Source organism: Diorhabda carinulata, chromosome 1 (genome assembly GCF_026250575.1).
Source record: "Diorhabda carinulata isolate Delta chromosome 1, icDioCari1.1, whole genome shotgun sequence".
Taxonomy (NCBI): Eukaryota; Metazoa; Arthropoda; class Insecta; order Coleoptera; family Chrysomelidae; genus Diorhabda; species Diorhabda carinulata.
The window spans coordinates 40,233,934-40,250,132 of NC_079460.1; the positions used below are offsets into that span (position 1 = coordinate 40,233,934).

General features: G+C 30.9%; 2 protein-coding genes across 5 annotated transcripts; one reads left to right on the forward strand and one right to left on the reverse strand.

Moving 5' to 3' along the window:
* The first annotated feature begins 669 nt into the window (after nucleotides 1–669).
* On the forward strand, nucleotides 670–9,739 carry LOC130897856 (inter-alpha-trypsin inhibitor heavy chain H4-like). Of its 4 annotated transcripts, none has more exons than XM_057806799.1 (13): nucleotides 670–967; nucleotides 3,830–3,975; nucleotides 4,789–5,031; nucleotides 5,228–5,431; nucleotides 5,558–5,821; nucleotides 6,099–6,401; nucleotides 6,456–6,978; nucleotides 7,508–7,792; nucleotides 7,852–7,887; nucleotides 8,157–8,198; nucleotides 8,436–8,663; nucleotides 8,718–8,883; nucleotides 9,636–9,739. In XM_057806799.1, the coding sequence occupies exons 2-13, from the start codon at nucleotides 3,838–3,840 to the stop codon at nucleotides 9,661–9,663; spliced, it is 2,460 nt and encodes an 819-aa protein (XP_057662782.1). In that variant the 5' UTR covers nucleotides 670–967; nucleotides 3,830–3,837; the 3' UTR covers nucleotides 9,664–9,739. The 4 variants fall into 4 exon arrangements, with proteins under 4 accessions (XP_057662782.1, XP_057662798.1, XP_057662774.1 ...); XM_057806791.1 differs by having other exon boundaries at nucleotides 763–3,617; XM_057806815.1 differs by lacking the exon at nucleotides 8,157–8,198.
* A 176-nt stretch (nucleotides 9,740–9,915) lies between these two features.
* LOC130897882 (MOG interacting and ectopic P-granules protein 1-like) lies at nucleotides 9,916–15,367 on the reverse strand. Its single transcript, XM_057806825.1, has 10 exons — nucleotides 15,243–15,367; nucleotides 14,944–15,116; nucleotides 14,593–14,885; nucleotides 13,855–13,993; nucleotides 13,455–13,784; nucleotides 11,698–11,902; nucleotides 11,383–11,458; nucleotides 11,112–11,329; nucleotides 10,889–11,042; nucleotides 9,916–10,207 (listed from the first exon to the last, which is right to left on the reverse strand). Exons 1-10 carry the CDS (start codon nucleotides 15,269–15,271, stop codon nucleotides 10,043–10,045), a joined length of 1,782 nt encoding a protein of 593 aa, XP_057662808.1. The 5' UTR covers nucleotides 15,272–15,367; the 3' UTR covers nucleotides 9,916–10,042.
* Between the last annotated feature and the right edge of the window lie 832 nt (nucleotides 15,368–16,199).

Genomic DNA, 16,199 nt, shown 5'->3' on the forward strand with positions numbered 1-16,199 from the left:
TTATTTAATTCGAAAGTTCTCTTCTGGCTCATTTTGTGCAAACAGCCGAAATTTCATTTTAATATTTGATATGAAAAGTTAAAACTTATATTTAATATACAGTTAATCTGCACGGATTTCCATGTGTAATTATATTACAAAAGAAAACAATTTTTTATGAATTACGAATTGATTATAATAGCAAGAAAAATTATTGATATTAAGTTTAAAAAGGATTCTGTTCTTCGGAACAACAATTATGGACTAATTTAACATGACATGCTCGATATATTTCTTCAAGTTGTTCACATCACAGGGGAGCGTTCGAATAATTTTTCTAATAAAACACTTTTTCGTAACCAGTCGCGTTATTTAATAGCCAGACCTCGTATTGCTTCTTACATTATTCGATGTTCTAGATTTGAGTTGATTTTTATAATATATTATAGCCTTAATGATTTATATATACTAAAATCATTCAAAATATTATTCTGGCTTTATGTTATATATTTTTGTTTCATCTCCCCCCATAATCTCCCATCCATATTTTTCGTTTCATAGAAATTCTAGGTATTATTGAAACAGTCGTAGGAGGTATTATTTAAAGGTAATAAAATAAATTATGGTCACTTTGACAAGAATTTATTACTACAAATTTCAGTATAATTGTAAATATGTTAAAATACCAATAGTGCAAGTTCTTCAGCCCACCCAGTATACATTTACACGTTTCCAGTACATGTAAACAGAGTAAACGGTTAGAGACGAACCGGTCTTTTATCAGTTTGTAGTGTTTTGATTCTGTTTAAGTGCGCTGAATGTGTGCCGGGGATAACCCAGGGTCATCTTGATTTATTTGTTTTTTTATTTTTTGGTGGGGACAACTTGGGTTAAGTTAGTTAACAAGAAAAGTGGTCAAGAGTATTTTGTTGTCTGATATTAATAGCATATTATATTTAAAACACTAAACATTTTATTCGTTTTTCAGGTGAGTTTTTACATAAATCATAAAACGAAATAAAATTAATGACAAAATAGTTTTTCTTATCATTTAAATATATATAAAAATGTGACAAGCAGCTTAATAAGGCATAAAATATTCCAATTGTTGAGTTGAATAAAGTGTAGGTATTTTATTAATTATTATTAATGTAATTAAATCGAATAATCCCCATTTTTGATAAATTTATCCATGAATTTTTTATTTTTATTTATTTTCAAATTTTCGGAAGTTTTATAATGCCCAGATTCCGTTGATTAGTATTTTCTATTTTCTTCCATACAATAATAATGTATACAAGGTGTCAAAGTTAGAGATATAATATCATCGTTGATGTCATTTGAAAAATTAAATCCTCCACGGCCGAATTTGGCCCAAAATAACTCAAACTTAATAGAGAAACACGAAAAAAAAAAATAATAATAACGGGTTCCCTAGTATTAAAGTACGATTTAAACTGAAAATAAAACGCATTTTTCAAAATGTTTCTATCACATGCCCTTGTTTTTTCTTGATAAAACTGTGACAATGATGGGGACAAAATAAACAAATTCATGTCAAAACTTTTCATTAAAGCTAAACATTGAAACGAAGAACATAATATTAAAAAATAAGAAAAACATCAAATTATAACAAAAAAATCATACTTAATCATTTTTCCGTGCATATATGGCGCTCAAATCCAGCAAACCATCAGCCGACAAGTTGGCAAACTCTTCATAATAAGAATCGTCAAGCTCCTCAGAATTAACTGCCGCCATCACCTCTTCATTGTTGGAAAATCTTTGACCACTGAGCCATAATCCGAGAGGGGCTTAAACTGGTGAATAGGGTGCATGAGGCAGCTGGTGCAAACAACACTTTCTTCGTAGTCAAATACTGTCATTTTTGCTTCATTTCTTCGCTCAAACATTGCGAAAATTCGCATAATAGTCGCGGTTGATGGTTTCTCCTTTTTCAAAATAGTTAATGAAAATTATTCAACGCGCATCCCAAAAAACCGACGCAGATGGAATGGTCTTTGCCTTCTCCCTTTTCATTCCATTGTTTTGATTGCTCTTTTGTTTTGGCGGTAAAGTTATGGACCCACGATTCACCCATGGTTATGACACAACGCAAAAAATCTGCTTTTTTTTTCTATGGAATATTACTAAACACTCGATGGAAACATCTTCACGACGCTGTTTTTGCTCCATTGTGAGTAAACGCGGCACCCATCACCTCACTTGGTCGACCACTGCTACTATGCCGGTCTTCGCAAGTCGATGGCCTCGTTTAAACTGTACTACCCCCCAATATTTAACTGTTAATAACGGAGAAGCCGTCTTGCTTAGAGGAAAATCTAGTTCAGCTTTTATATTGGTTGAGCTAACACTTCTCGAATAAAAATTTTGTATCACAGAACGATGATCCACTGATATCCCTCGATATTAGTTATACATGGATTTTGTTCTAAGGGTAGCACATTTTTATGATGCACACAGTATCGATGATTAGAAACCGTTTAAAAAATGGGAAAAAGAAAAACGTTAAGATGTTATGTGGAAACTTTCCATAACGACAAACGTTATTTTGAAAAAAAAACCACCGAAAGTAGAAAGCATAATTTACTGAGAACAATAAAATTCTGTAATAGTATGACAATAATTAAGGCAGAGCGTAGTCGTTTGAACCACCCAACAGAGTCACTAAAGTTATTAAGTTGTTATACAAATTTTGTCAAACATATGAAATATAGAAACAAAAGCAATAAAATAGTTGAGATACCTCATAGAAACGAGAACAACAGTAGTGCATGAGCCCAATTTTGGCAACTAGTGCATTGTGATTGATGGTGATTGACGGAAGTTGTGTTTGCCCCACATTTTTTTTCTTCTTATTAACCTTTCTATTATTTTTCTTAACAAGTAATTCTTTTCATCAGACTCCTTGGAGCATCTTTCTAGGGAATGTCTGTCAAAACAGCGCAGTTTTACTTTTTCCTTCGTGTTAGTTGCTTTCTGGGCTCGGCTTTTGGTAATGGTCTCACGAACTTTGGCGAAAATGGAATAGTCTTAAACCTACTTAATGGCTCTACAGAAACGAGAGATGATAAAAACTTTGATGAAGGTGCACTTACTTCAGGATTTTCTGAAGATTGCAGCTCAGTATTTATCTAAATTATTTCTGGTGCTGGGAGTTCATGTGTTTGGGATTGGGATTGTGATTTTGGACTGTCAGTTATGTATAGTGGCTGTAATTTATAGGTACAATGGGGTGGAATAAAGAACATTATTGTTTTAGATGCTAGATGTGACGAATGGATAACTTAAGCTTAAGTTATAGCTTTTCTGTTTAGTTACATAATTCCTAGACTATTTTTTTTTAGAAAAAGTGTCCAAGATTTTCTGGTTAAGATACTTTTTGATGCGAATTTACTTAAATAAGAGATAATATGTAGAAGACGTATTTATTTATTTTTGAATTTTGCCGCCATCATGTCAATAACGATTTGTATCTGGCAATTACATAAATTGTAATTCAGATGCACATTGAAAGACATTGAAAAAATACGTTATGTATAAAAATATAAATAAAGTAATTAAAGAACTCTTTAAAATAAATTGAAATTGAAGAATAAACTTTCTTTTTATTCCAGGTAAGAATTTTATATCTTTAGATATAATAACAATAACTCCAAACTTTTGTTTACGGGATAATACATGTTTATTTTGTTTTTCTATCCTTAGCAAACATTATCTGAAAGGCTTTGGCGGGAAAAGCACATTTTTTCAAATTTAAACATTTGATGAATTTTATTTATGCAATATACTGAATGAAATGAGAAGAATGTTTTCTTCAAAATTACAGATTTGGTCATGAGAGCTGAAGTGATTACCCTCTCGGGTATTCTGATAAGTCTTTTTCCCCTGATAAACAGTTTGCCACAATCAGGTAGTTTAGTAACTTCTACCAACAGCTACGTTACAGAAGGAAATGAAGCCACTAAGAAACAAGTGAGTTATATTTTCCAAAATTATAATAATTACTTACAAAAATAAACATAAAATTTAATTGATACTTCAATACTAGGTTGGAAAAAATTACTCTATAAATCACAAAGAAAACAAACAGAAAAAAAAGCTTTTGGTGAATTTTAACTTCATTCTATAACTCCATTATACATTGTATAAGTTTTGAAATGAAACATGAACAGTAGCGATAGGAAACTTGATATTTGGGCCTTATTGTACTGTTTGAGATGAATATAAAAATACCAATGAAATTTAAAATAAAAGAACTGTTCAAAAATTCAGGGGCGTGGAAGTGAGTTACAATTATGATTAAACAAAAAGTCTGATAATTTAAAGGCAAACAATGGAATCCATTAGAAAAACTAAAAGGGTTCACTCGCTTAAAGCGCGCATGATGTGGTCAAATAAAGAACAATTGATTAGAGAGTTCAAATAATTGGCACAGCCTCTGAGAGCAGAGGTCATAATGAAGGATTTAAAAAGGAATAAAAGAAGATCAAAGAGGAATACCCCATAATAACAAAAGCACAATCACTATCACTGAGGTGCTGTAGTCCATATAAGAGAGTTTATGGAGAAAAAGTGATAATGGTGCAGAATATAGACTGTATTTCTATATAGTCAAGCCTCTAGCCAATCTGAACAATTCTTTAAATATTTCTTACACAATATTTCATCATCGTCTTTTGTACATTATAAATTGTTTTCCAATACAGTCAGTGTTTAGAATGTTCAATTTATTCAATTATTTCAATGGATATAAGACTGTAATTTTGTTATTGAAATTATTTTCAGGATGATGCTCCAGTTCTTCCGAAAATTTATGAGATGCGAGTTGAAGCGAACGTTTCCAACAGATTTGCTAAGTGTCAAATCACAAGCAAAGTAAAAAATTTGGACAAAGAAGCTCACCAAGCTACATTTTCAGTTGTGATACCAGAACAAGCTTACATCTCTGGATTTATCATGGAAATAGATGGGAAGCAATATGAGGCTTATGTTCAAGAAAAAGAAGAAGCTAAAAAAACTTATGATAAGGTAAAAAATAGGTCTCTGAATGACCTCTTCATATTATCATTTCATATCTCACCAAATCATTCCGTAAGACTAATTGAAAAAATTTAATTGATGATTTCGAATTATATATAATGAATTGAAGTTGTTTAGACCTAATCATACGTTATTTTTCAGTTCATTTGTTTTTTATTGATATAACTGGATTTTGTATTTTTAGGCAGTACAAGAAGGACAAGGTGCCGCTCATGTCAGTGTTAGCGCAAGAGATTCTAATAGATTTACAGTATCTGTGAATGTGGAACCACAAAAAAAAGCCATATTCTATTTGAAATATGAAGAATTATTAGAAAGGCAAAATAACCAGTATGAACTAGTTATTAACATACATCCTGGTCAACCAGTGAAAAACTTAGATGTCCAGGTGATAATGAATTATAATTTTGTTATTTTTTTTTTTATATATTATCAAATTAATCTGGTAAATTAATGCTGAGATTTGAGAATGATTACATACTTCAGAATAACTGTTACATTCTATTTATTTTAGGTACACATTGATGAAACACGACCGCTCAGATTTGTAAAGGCTCCCCCATTAAGATCAGGAAACGAAATTTCGAAAACTGATGAAAAACTGAACCCCAATGCTGATGTCAAAATGATTAACGCCAGTTCAGCTGTTGTTACATTTAGTCCAGATTTAGAACAGCAGAAGCAATACGCAACTGACTTGGGAACAGAAGCCGAATATGGACTAGCTGGACAGTTTATTGTTCAATATGATATAGAGAAACTACCACCTGGAGGCGAAGTAAGAATTCAAGTTTTTTAAAGCTTGTTATTATTAGGTTTTTTCCTTTTTTTTTTCATGATTCCAGTTTTTCGTTTTTGATTACATGTGCTAAATAGAGATGAAACACTGAGTTCATTTATTAATAAGAACTTATAGCCAAAACTACTACAAAGCTGAATAGAAAATATTTACCTGTTTGATTCATTATGCCTTTTTTCTTCAGTGCTACAAAAATAATAATCTTTTTCATAGTTTTAACATGACAGTTAATCTAATTCTAAAAATAAATTTTTAGATCTTGGTTGATGGTGGACATTTTGTACATTTCTTCTCTCCAAGTGATCTTCCAGCCCTTCCAAAACAGATTGTCTTTATTTTGGACACAAGTGGTAGTATGGAAGGTATTAGGGTGATGCAATTGAAAGAGGCAATGAAAAGTATTCTGCAAGAGTTGAAGAAAGAAGATATATTTAGTATTGTTGAATTTGGGTCAGTTGTAAAAGTATGGAATATTGATAAACAAGCTGTTCAATATGAATCCGGTATTGATGAATGGGCAAAACCTGATAACTCAGAAGCACTTTTTACAAATAGAATGGTAAAAATACGAAAAATGGTTTTATAATAGTAATATACATTAAGTCTTTTATAGCAACAACCAATTCCTCCTCCGTATCCAGCATCTGATGAATATTTAAAGAAAGCTGAAGGTGTAGTTGAGAAGTTGAAAGCGTATGGTGGTACTGATATCGAATCAGCTCTTCGTGTTGGTTTGGAAATAGTCTTAAAAAATAAAGAAGATAAGAAACATCAACCCATAATAGTATTTTTAACAGATGGAGAAGCCACAGTTGGTGAAACTAATAATGATAGAATTATTAGTACTATAAGTGAGCTGAACGGTGGAAAAACTCCAATATTTTCATTATCTTTCGGAGATGGTGCTGATAGGAACTTTCTACAGAAGATATCTTTGAAGAATTTAGGGTTCAACAGACACATCTATGAGGGAGCTGATGCATCATTACAGTTACAAGAGTTTTATAAGCAGATTTCCTCGCCTCTTTTATCCAATGTTACATTTAAATATGTGAATAATGTAACTGAAGTTACCCAGCAAGATTTTCCCATTTTGTTCGAAGGTTCAGACTTTGTGGTATCGGGAAAAATATTAGGTTAGTTCTAGTAAATGAGTAGTATGCGAAATAATAATTAAATAGTAACACAAATGTTATCTCGGTAGAACTTTACTCATAACATTTATGTACTATCAATACCGATATTGTTGTGTTTGGAAACGTTACAAACAAAAAATTCACCTCTAATACTGTTAGATGTGTATATTTTTAATTTATTCTGGTATTGATAACATCTCAGTCCATTTTCTCGCATTTCTGAATCAGGTATACCCTTATCTGCATCTTGCTTATCTCAAATAGACAATACATGATCCAGAGAAGACAAGCTACAATTATAACATTATATACATATATATATATATATATATATATATATATATATATATATATATATATATATATATAATAGTAAGTCAACTGGCAATATGAGAAGTTAGTATCATCATAAAGCTCCAAGGGAAGTGGAATTGTTGAAAATTCAATTTCTCAAAACAAATTTCTCTCAAAAATCGTACAAATACGATATTCTCAAATCTTTTATTCGTTTGTAACAAATCAATTGCAGATCCCGGTTTTGCTCCATCTTTAGTAGAAGGTTGGGGAATCAATGGTCCAGTGAAACTTGTGCCAGTTGTAAATCAATCTGTGGGTAACTTGGAACGACTGTGGGCCTATTTAACTCTTAAACAATATTTGAAACAACGAGAAGCTGCTGATAACAAAACAGGACCTACCCAAGAAGCTTTGAGAATTGCTTTGAAATATTCATTTGTCAGTGACGTTACTTCTTTGGTAGTAGTCAAACCGAACCAAACTGATGCTGTGGATACTGAAGATGGAAGTGACAAAAGTATGTAGTACTAATTACTTTGTTTAAAATTTTATCTCACTCATCATCATTTTATATAGGGTATCCAATGATAGCTGCTGGAGTTCCTCTCTCAGGTAAAAAATTGTTTTAGTAAGACTCTAGCATGAAAGTTTCCAATTTTTAAATAATTTTCGTTATTTTTCCATATTAAAATGTCACATTAATGAAGCCAGTCTTTTTACAATATGAATTATATCATTGATGAATAATCATTTAGTATGAAAACTATCCTAATTATTAAAACTGGTTAAAGTGAAATTTTAATTTGGCAACAACTATTAACAGTTTCACTTACAAAGGATAAAACCTTTGATTTCAATCTAAATTGTTGTTTTTATTGCAGCTAATTTATATCATTCCAAAGCACCCATGCTACCATTAGCAGGTTTGTTGGTAACTTTCTATCTCTTTACGATGGGTTCATGTAAAACTAATATTATACTCATTTCATTTTAAACATTAATCTGCTAATATACCGTGTCATTCATTAATATTGTTCAATGCCTAATCTTTTTAGCACTAAAATGAAATTTTTACCATTATTTTACCATTAAATATTGAATCACAAATCTGTTTGAGGAATATTTTAAATATTGTTTATAGATACAATATTTACTTATAGCCAGCGGTATAAATATGCCGTCAGCTTCGTACTCGTTTATTGTTAAAGAGGAAGAACCAGAAGAAGAAGATCTGAACTTTTTTGATATGGCAACACATCATTCCACTACACCTCTCCCAATTGTTTACACTACAGAAAGTACTCCATCTCCATTGGAACAATTGAAACAAAAACTTCCATGGCTAGCAAGTATTTTGAATGACAATGGGACTTTAAATCTCTCTAAAGGTAAATAACAAGTTATGTCAATTTTCGTAATTTTTACTAATACGATTGTTTTAGGTGAATTCAAACTGGGTTTGAATGAAACTGTCCTCACTCATCCCGAATGTCCTTCAACAACTCCTCATCAAACAGGAAAGTGTACATTGATCCATGAATGTCCTCAAGTTTTCACTCAGTTGACTGATATACAAACATATGAAAAATATTTCTGTGATCTTCAAGGGTGAGACATTTTCTTATCTATTTATATATGGGTACTTATAGTCATAGGCAATAAAATATTGGTAGATAGTACAAGGCACTTGTATGCTGTATATAATCTTAATTCCAGTTGAATTACTTCAAAATACTACGTTTGTAATAATCAAGAGAAAAATCAATAATCCTGTATAAAATACACTAATAATAGCCAAAAACAGTTATTGTATGAATGATAAGGGGAAAATTCAATTGTATTGAATGATGTAACTGCCATTTTGTTGAAGATAAACCGTTAAATCTCTTTGTATTTACCTCAGTTTTGTATGAGCTTATTTACAAACGTGGAAATCAAGACTTCTTTAAAAATTTACAGCTCATTTTATAATATCAGAAGACGTTTGTTTTAGAATAGCTTTGCAACTAACAAGTATTCGATAAATTTCATTTTGTATACAGGAGAACAAAAACACGTCAAGATTTTCTCGGTTATTTTAAATCCAAAAGTACTTGCTTGTTCCTTTCATTTTTATTAAGCACTAGAATATTTTTCTGTAATAGAAAATTAGCAGAATATAAATTCAAGATCATATACAGGGTGCTTCAATGAGAAAAACAACTTTCATATTCTGTGACGTAATGAAACGTTGCTGTAAATATTTTCAATAAGATATAAATTCATTGTTTGTTTCCATTAATTGAATACTTTTTGTTGTTACTGCAACTATAACAAATTTAACACAGAAACTAAGAAGTAAAATGTATTTTGTTTTTCAGGTTTGCAGGCGTGTGTTGTCCAAAATAATACATTTGAACCCGATATTTTAGTTGTACTTATTTTTCATGTTTTTAAGCGTATAATAAACACACATTAAACTCTCCATATTATTTACTTTTTCCTTTTACTATCATGTTATCTGATAAGTATACTAAGAATAATTGAATCAACGATTTTTATATTTGAAAGGATATAGAGCCCCATTTACTTTAGAAATAAGAATGAAAAATCTTTTATTATTCAAAATAAGTAGATGAGAGGAACAAAAATTTAAAAAAATCTAATGCAAAACTTTATTGAACGCACATATTTGACAAATACAAAAAAATAGATTATGATAAGAAAAAACACTTTGACGAACACGACTTATTGACTACTTTTAACATTTCCTTGAACTTCGAAAGCCTCACTCTTCTTTGATAGCAGTGTGGATTGAATAGACGTGATTCTCGAATTGCTGGTACATTTCAAACTTCACAGTACACACTAAACATTGGTAAAAAAGATCTATTTGCTTTAGCGTCTTATTGTGATCCATGGATACGTGTTTTAAAATATTGCATCCATATTCCTAAAATTAGACAAATATTGTTCATTTGAGAGAATATGAACTACCATAATTTTCTTCAAATAAGTTTTTTTTTTCTATAATTTGTTACTAGAGAAAAATATCCTTAAGGAGAAAAGTAATTTACATCTTGAAAATAAAAGAATCATCACAAAAAAGTGCCATCCTTCAATGTTCTTGCAAATCGAAATAAATAGCAAGACCTAGAGACTATTAGAAATAATTGCAAAAAGAAAAATCATAAATGCAGAAAATTTCCAGTTTTAGTTCCATATAAGAAACGTCCTTTGACAGTAATTTCTTAATTTTAACGCACTTACTGATTTTTTTGTACACCTTCTTTCATAATCATATTCATTTTCAATTATTTCTATATCAAAATGTCTTTTGAGCGAATTAAATCAAAGCCACTTAATCTAATTGTGTCACCTACATTTTTAAACAAAGTGAACAAAAAAATCAAAAAGATAAAAATATCTTGCCACTCAACATTTTTGACTTTATGGCCAGATCTATGGTGTGAATTAGGTTCAAATAATACTTTTGAGATTTGGAGTTTTAAACTCGTAACTTACTGTCTAGCACTGAAACTGGAAGAAGAGTTAATGTGGATACAATGAATCACATCAAGAACGGCCAAAATCCAAATGATATTGTGAAAATTAGAAGTTTTTAGCCACTCACCAGTCCGCAAATGATACAAATTCCTGAATCTTCATTCTTCATGGCTGCCTGCTGCAATTTGGGCGTAACTAGACCGTGCAATCCTAATAAATGTCTTCCTAAGCCTTGCTCGCTAAGGAGGCCAAAATTACATACCTGGCATTTCAAAGGCGGCCTGAAATGAGAATTGTTTAGTCAACTATGTTCAAAAGATCCCTGATAATATAGAAGAGAGATACTTCACTTTTTGTGGTTTATTTTTGGATGGATTTTAATCTTGTGGATCCATTCTAAATGGTATTTGAGCAGCTCGAAATTCTTCAGATATCCACTGCAAATTTCGCAAACTACAGACGTAGGATCGGAGATGATGTCAACCGGTTTTGCGCTTTTTGAAGCAGTGAGGATCAAATCGATAGATTCTTCAGTGAGTTTTCTCGTTCTATTTTTCAAAGATTGATTCTGGAATTGAAATGAAGTTATATACTTTTTCGAAAAAAATATACGAAGCAAACCTGGCGCGTCACAATTGATGTCTTATTTTTCGGCTGGCCATTGACATTCGCACCCGAAGTAGATGGGCCCTCGAATCTAGTTAACAGAGAAAAAAATTGAAGTTCAAATGATTTTTTCCTCGATTATATATCAGAAAAGTATTTTCTATTGATACTTATCATGGATAGGAAATGAATCAAGTAGAAAAGGATCGGAAAAAGTACAAAAATAGATAAAAGAAGAATGAAAAATAAAATGTCAATACACTGGCGCTCGAAAGCGCTTGCGGAGTTCTAGAGAGAAGAAGTAAATATTAAAATTAGAAATAAGAGTACCTGTTAACGGCGTTTTGAGCATTCTTCAATGGTATTTCCATAGCAGATTTCTCAATCTTAGACAGGTTCAGATATTGATCAAAGGTTGATACTTTCAATGCCAACAAACCCTCTGTTGCTGGTGGGCTCCAATCGATTGGTGGCGCTAAATTCTGTTCTAGTTTGAAGGTTTTCATACAGTTCACTAAGTGGGACTTCATCCTCCCTTAAAAAAAAAAAAAAAAAAATTAAAAACCAATTATTTTAAAAATTATGACTAGAAAGCCATGTAACCTATAAAAATAACAAAGATATCGAGGATTAGGAAACCTCTTGAAAGAAAATTTAAATATATAAATAAGAAATATAAGGAGAAATTTTAAGAATGGAAACTTTCAATAATCGAAGACTTAATTAAAGGAAACCATATAATGATCACCACATTAGAAAACAATTGTGAAAATCAGTGAACATTTTGTTAAAAAAAATGTTTGCAGTACAATGACAAACAAAGAATTCATTTCATTTGTGTACAGAGAATGGATTGTTTCCAGCGCTTTTTTCATTGAAATGATCAACTCTGACCAAAAAAAAAAAAATGATAATAAAATTTATTTGTTGCATAATTGTTGGTGGATATGGCAATCTTTGAAAATTATACCTGGAAAACTATCATAATAGCTGATATCAACTGGAGTTATAAAATCTAAACTCACCAGTCCCTAGATTCAAATTCTAAATATCTTCAATAGGTATACTTGATACCAACATTGTGGCATAAATTTTGGACAGGAAAATTACTCGGTGCATGATGCGGGAACAAGAAATGGAAAAAGAAGGGGAAATTTCGACTAAATAAGAAGTAACAGCGCGGGATTCTGAAAATGAAAGCGCGTGAAATTTTAGAAGGTAATTATGGGCTGGAAATTATATGGCTGTTGACAATAAACATGGATAAAATAATTTGTATCAATAACAAAGTCCATAAAAATTAGAAACGATGAAGCAAAAGGAAATTAAGAATGATGGAAAACACAAAACGTTTCAACCACCGTCAAATACCATCAATTTTTTTAACTTTTTACTTCTTAGACCTTTTCATAGGTTTTTGTTGAAAATTTGTCTTCGTAAATGGTAAAAATATTCACCTTTCGACCTATTTCGGTCTTTATTAAAGTATTACTTTACGTTGATAACTTAAGACGAATATCAAATAAAAAAATCCACAATAAGTAAATATTTTCTTAGTTGTCATATATAAGTAGCGGCCATCAATTAAATTATTCGTAGTTATAAAAAAATTTACGAACTAGAATACAGTTTTATTCAAATTGTTTAGGTCTTTTTTTATCAGCTTTTTTTTACCTATGTATAGGAATTATTTCTAAAAATTCTTTTTTTGTATTGGATTCAAATAACGGAATTAAATACAAGGAAAAGAGAATTTTGAGAAATGGTTCACATAAATAGGAACGAGAAAGCTGAGAAATGTTAAAAAAGACAAATTTGACTAAAACTATTTTATTTTTATGCAACTACGAATGATTTTATTGACGGCTGCTACATATTTTTGAAATCAACAAATCAACACAAAAATTATTTTTTGTGTTTTTATCTTGATATTCATGATGTAAGTGATCTATTGATTAATCATGCAAATTATTAATGTTATATTTTAATAGACAGAACTTTTACCTTTTTTAAAGACTAATTTTATTCAGAATAAATCTAAAATCAATACGATTTATCAAAAAACAATAATAAATTAATTATATTACCTTTTTTGTAACTTTCGTATGGGCAGTTTGAGCATTGGAACGGCTTAGGAATTTTCTCTATACGACCCTGGATTCCGTGCACGAGTTTAATGTGCTTTAAGATATTTCTGGATTTTTTCACTTTATAAGGGCAAAAATTACAATAATATAAAAAATTTTTTAAGTGCGGCATTTCCAAATGTTGAGACATCACTAGAGACGAATCAGTCTTGAAATTGCAACTTTTGCATTTTTTCAAGCGTTTTTTAACCAGCGTTTTTTTCTCTTTGTTAATAGCCGAAGTATTGTTGAGAGAAGTTCCCATTTGAACTGTTTCCGGAATCGATCCTCCTATAAATTAAAAAAAAAATTGCAAAAAAGTTTTGTATAATGATACATTCAGCTTCTCGTTTATCCTTACGTTTCTGTTGTGACAATACGTCGTTTTGTACATATTCTTGCACCAGATCAAGACCTATATCCATAAAAAACTTTGCTGAAGGACGATCGAAATAAGAAGCATTGTTGGCATCCGTAACGTGCTTCGAATCAGTTTTGGCCTTTAAAAATAACAATAACAATGTAAACTAATGTATTCGGTAATGTATTTTTAGTAAGAATAATTCACAAAAAAAAATAAGTGATTTCCAACATTTGCAAGAAAATCGGGCAACATCGCGACAGCTATATGTTGCAAAGTAATTTATCTCAAAAAAATTATGAGGTTTCACTGTAGACCAATAAAAGTAGATAGTATAAAATTATTTACGACTTAATGCAATACACAAATGTGCTATATTAATGGCGGCTAAGCGACAACTATTCTTGGCACCAAAGAATTCCAGTGATCGTCTTTTACGGTGTTGCCACTATTATCAATTCTACTTCAATTTAAATCTTACCTGAAGTTTCGGCAACAACTGACGATTTTACGTAAGAAATCAACTGTGTCATGAATTTATTTAGTCAAAAATTTTATAAAAACCAAAAAATTTTTTATTTTGCATGAAATAATCGGCAAAATTAAATTGTTTTAAGAAATATTTTGGAGATCAGTTGAATAAATCATGTTTTACAATTTTATTCTAAGTAAATGGTATAAATGCCTCGACCATAGGAATCTGAAAAGAAAAAATTTTGGTTGAAAAAAATACATTACCCCTTTTTTACGCGGCTTATTGTCCACTCCCTTCATCTTCAACTTTACGTTGCCGCAATCATTAACATCGGCTTTCTCCTCATTCTTTTTAGCATCTCCGTCGATTTTCTGTTTTTTCTCGTTCATTTGTCCTGCAAAGCTTTTCAACGGTGGTTTTTCGTAAATGTAATTTACGATAAACGATGGCGCTTCGATGATGAACATATCCTCGGTCAAGCTGGGTAATGAAGAATTCACTGGAGGGTATTCTTTTTTAGAAGGCATATTGGAGGAAGCAGCAATAATTTCCCAATCTGATAAAACAAAATTAAAATTAAATTAAATAATAACCAAATTATATCATTCAAGTACCTTCAGAAATCTCGTCAACCGCCATTGGTGCATCCAATGTATTTTTGGATGGTTCTATGGTTTCCACAACGAAGTCTTTGCAAGTTGATGTCAATGTTGACGGCAAGGATATTTCCTTATGTTCTACCATCATCACCTTCTCATTCGTCTTTAATTTTTTCGAACGTCTCCTTCTGTGTAACAATAAATTAAATATAATATTCTACCTACTGGTCAATCAGACAATATCTTCGAACGCCATATTGAATTGAAAAATTATGTAATAAAATAAATACAAAATACTTGAATTATTCACTTACCGAGAAGATTTAGATTGAGGTTTCACCATAGCTTTCACCAACGATTTTTTTTAGGAATTTCTATTTATCAATACCAATTTTTCTTGATAAATATAACACTCCTTCACAACAGCACCCCACAAAATCCAATGAATATCTAACTGTAGCAACTACAATTTCATGTGGAAGCTTGAAAAATCTCAGTCGGTAATGCAGTTTGTTTTTTTTTTGTTCTATAAAGCAGAAGTGACGTCACCAACACGGCTTTTGGCGCTTGCGCCTAGCCAGTCGATGCTCGCGATGGAGGAAACAGGAAACAGGAAACAGCAATGTGCTGGTCAATCAGATCTCACCAGGCGACGCTATGCTTTGTTGCTATGCTTAAATTTATATATTTATTCAGCACGTGATTATGGTAATTTACTTTCTGAATGTCACAATAATTGCAGTGTAACAATATTCAAAAAATTATTTGTTGCTTAACATTTTGAACTTGGCGCTAATAAATACCCTCCAAAGCACTATCTACTATAGTTGTTCATTGAAATGTAGCAAATGAAATAATGCTGATTCGTTTGCTAAAAAGCGTTGATTAATTTAATAACAAAATTTAGTGATTATATCATATTTTCGATGTAAAATAGCATATTGACTAGTTTTCATTTTAGTGGAATATCTCGTTTTTGTGTAGTTTTAGTTAAATTGAACTTTACCAATAAAGCTATGGGTGAGTACTTAGATGTATACTTGGTTCAAAAACTATGTAGTTGTGTATTAGACCTACTCGTAGGCATGCATTTTAGGCTTTAGCAAACATATTTATATGTTATATAAATTTATATAGTTTCTACAAATACATCTTTCCAAATTAATTCTAGCTTGGTTTCTCCACTTATCCAGATCTTCAAATAAATGGAATTTTGCTCATTTCCATAATATTTATGAGTTTGTATATGGACATTTATAGTTATGGATAGT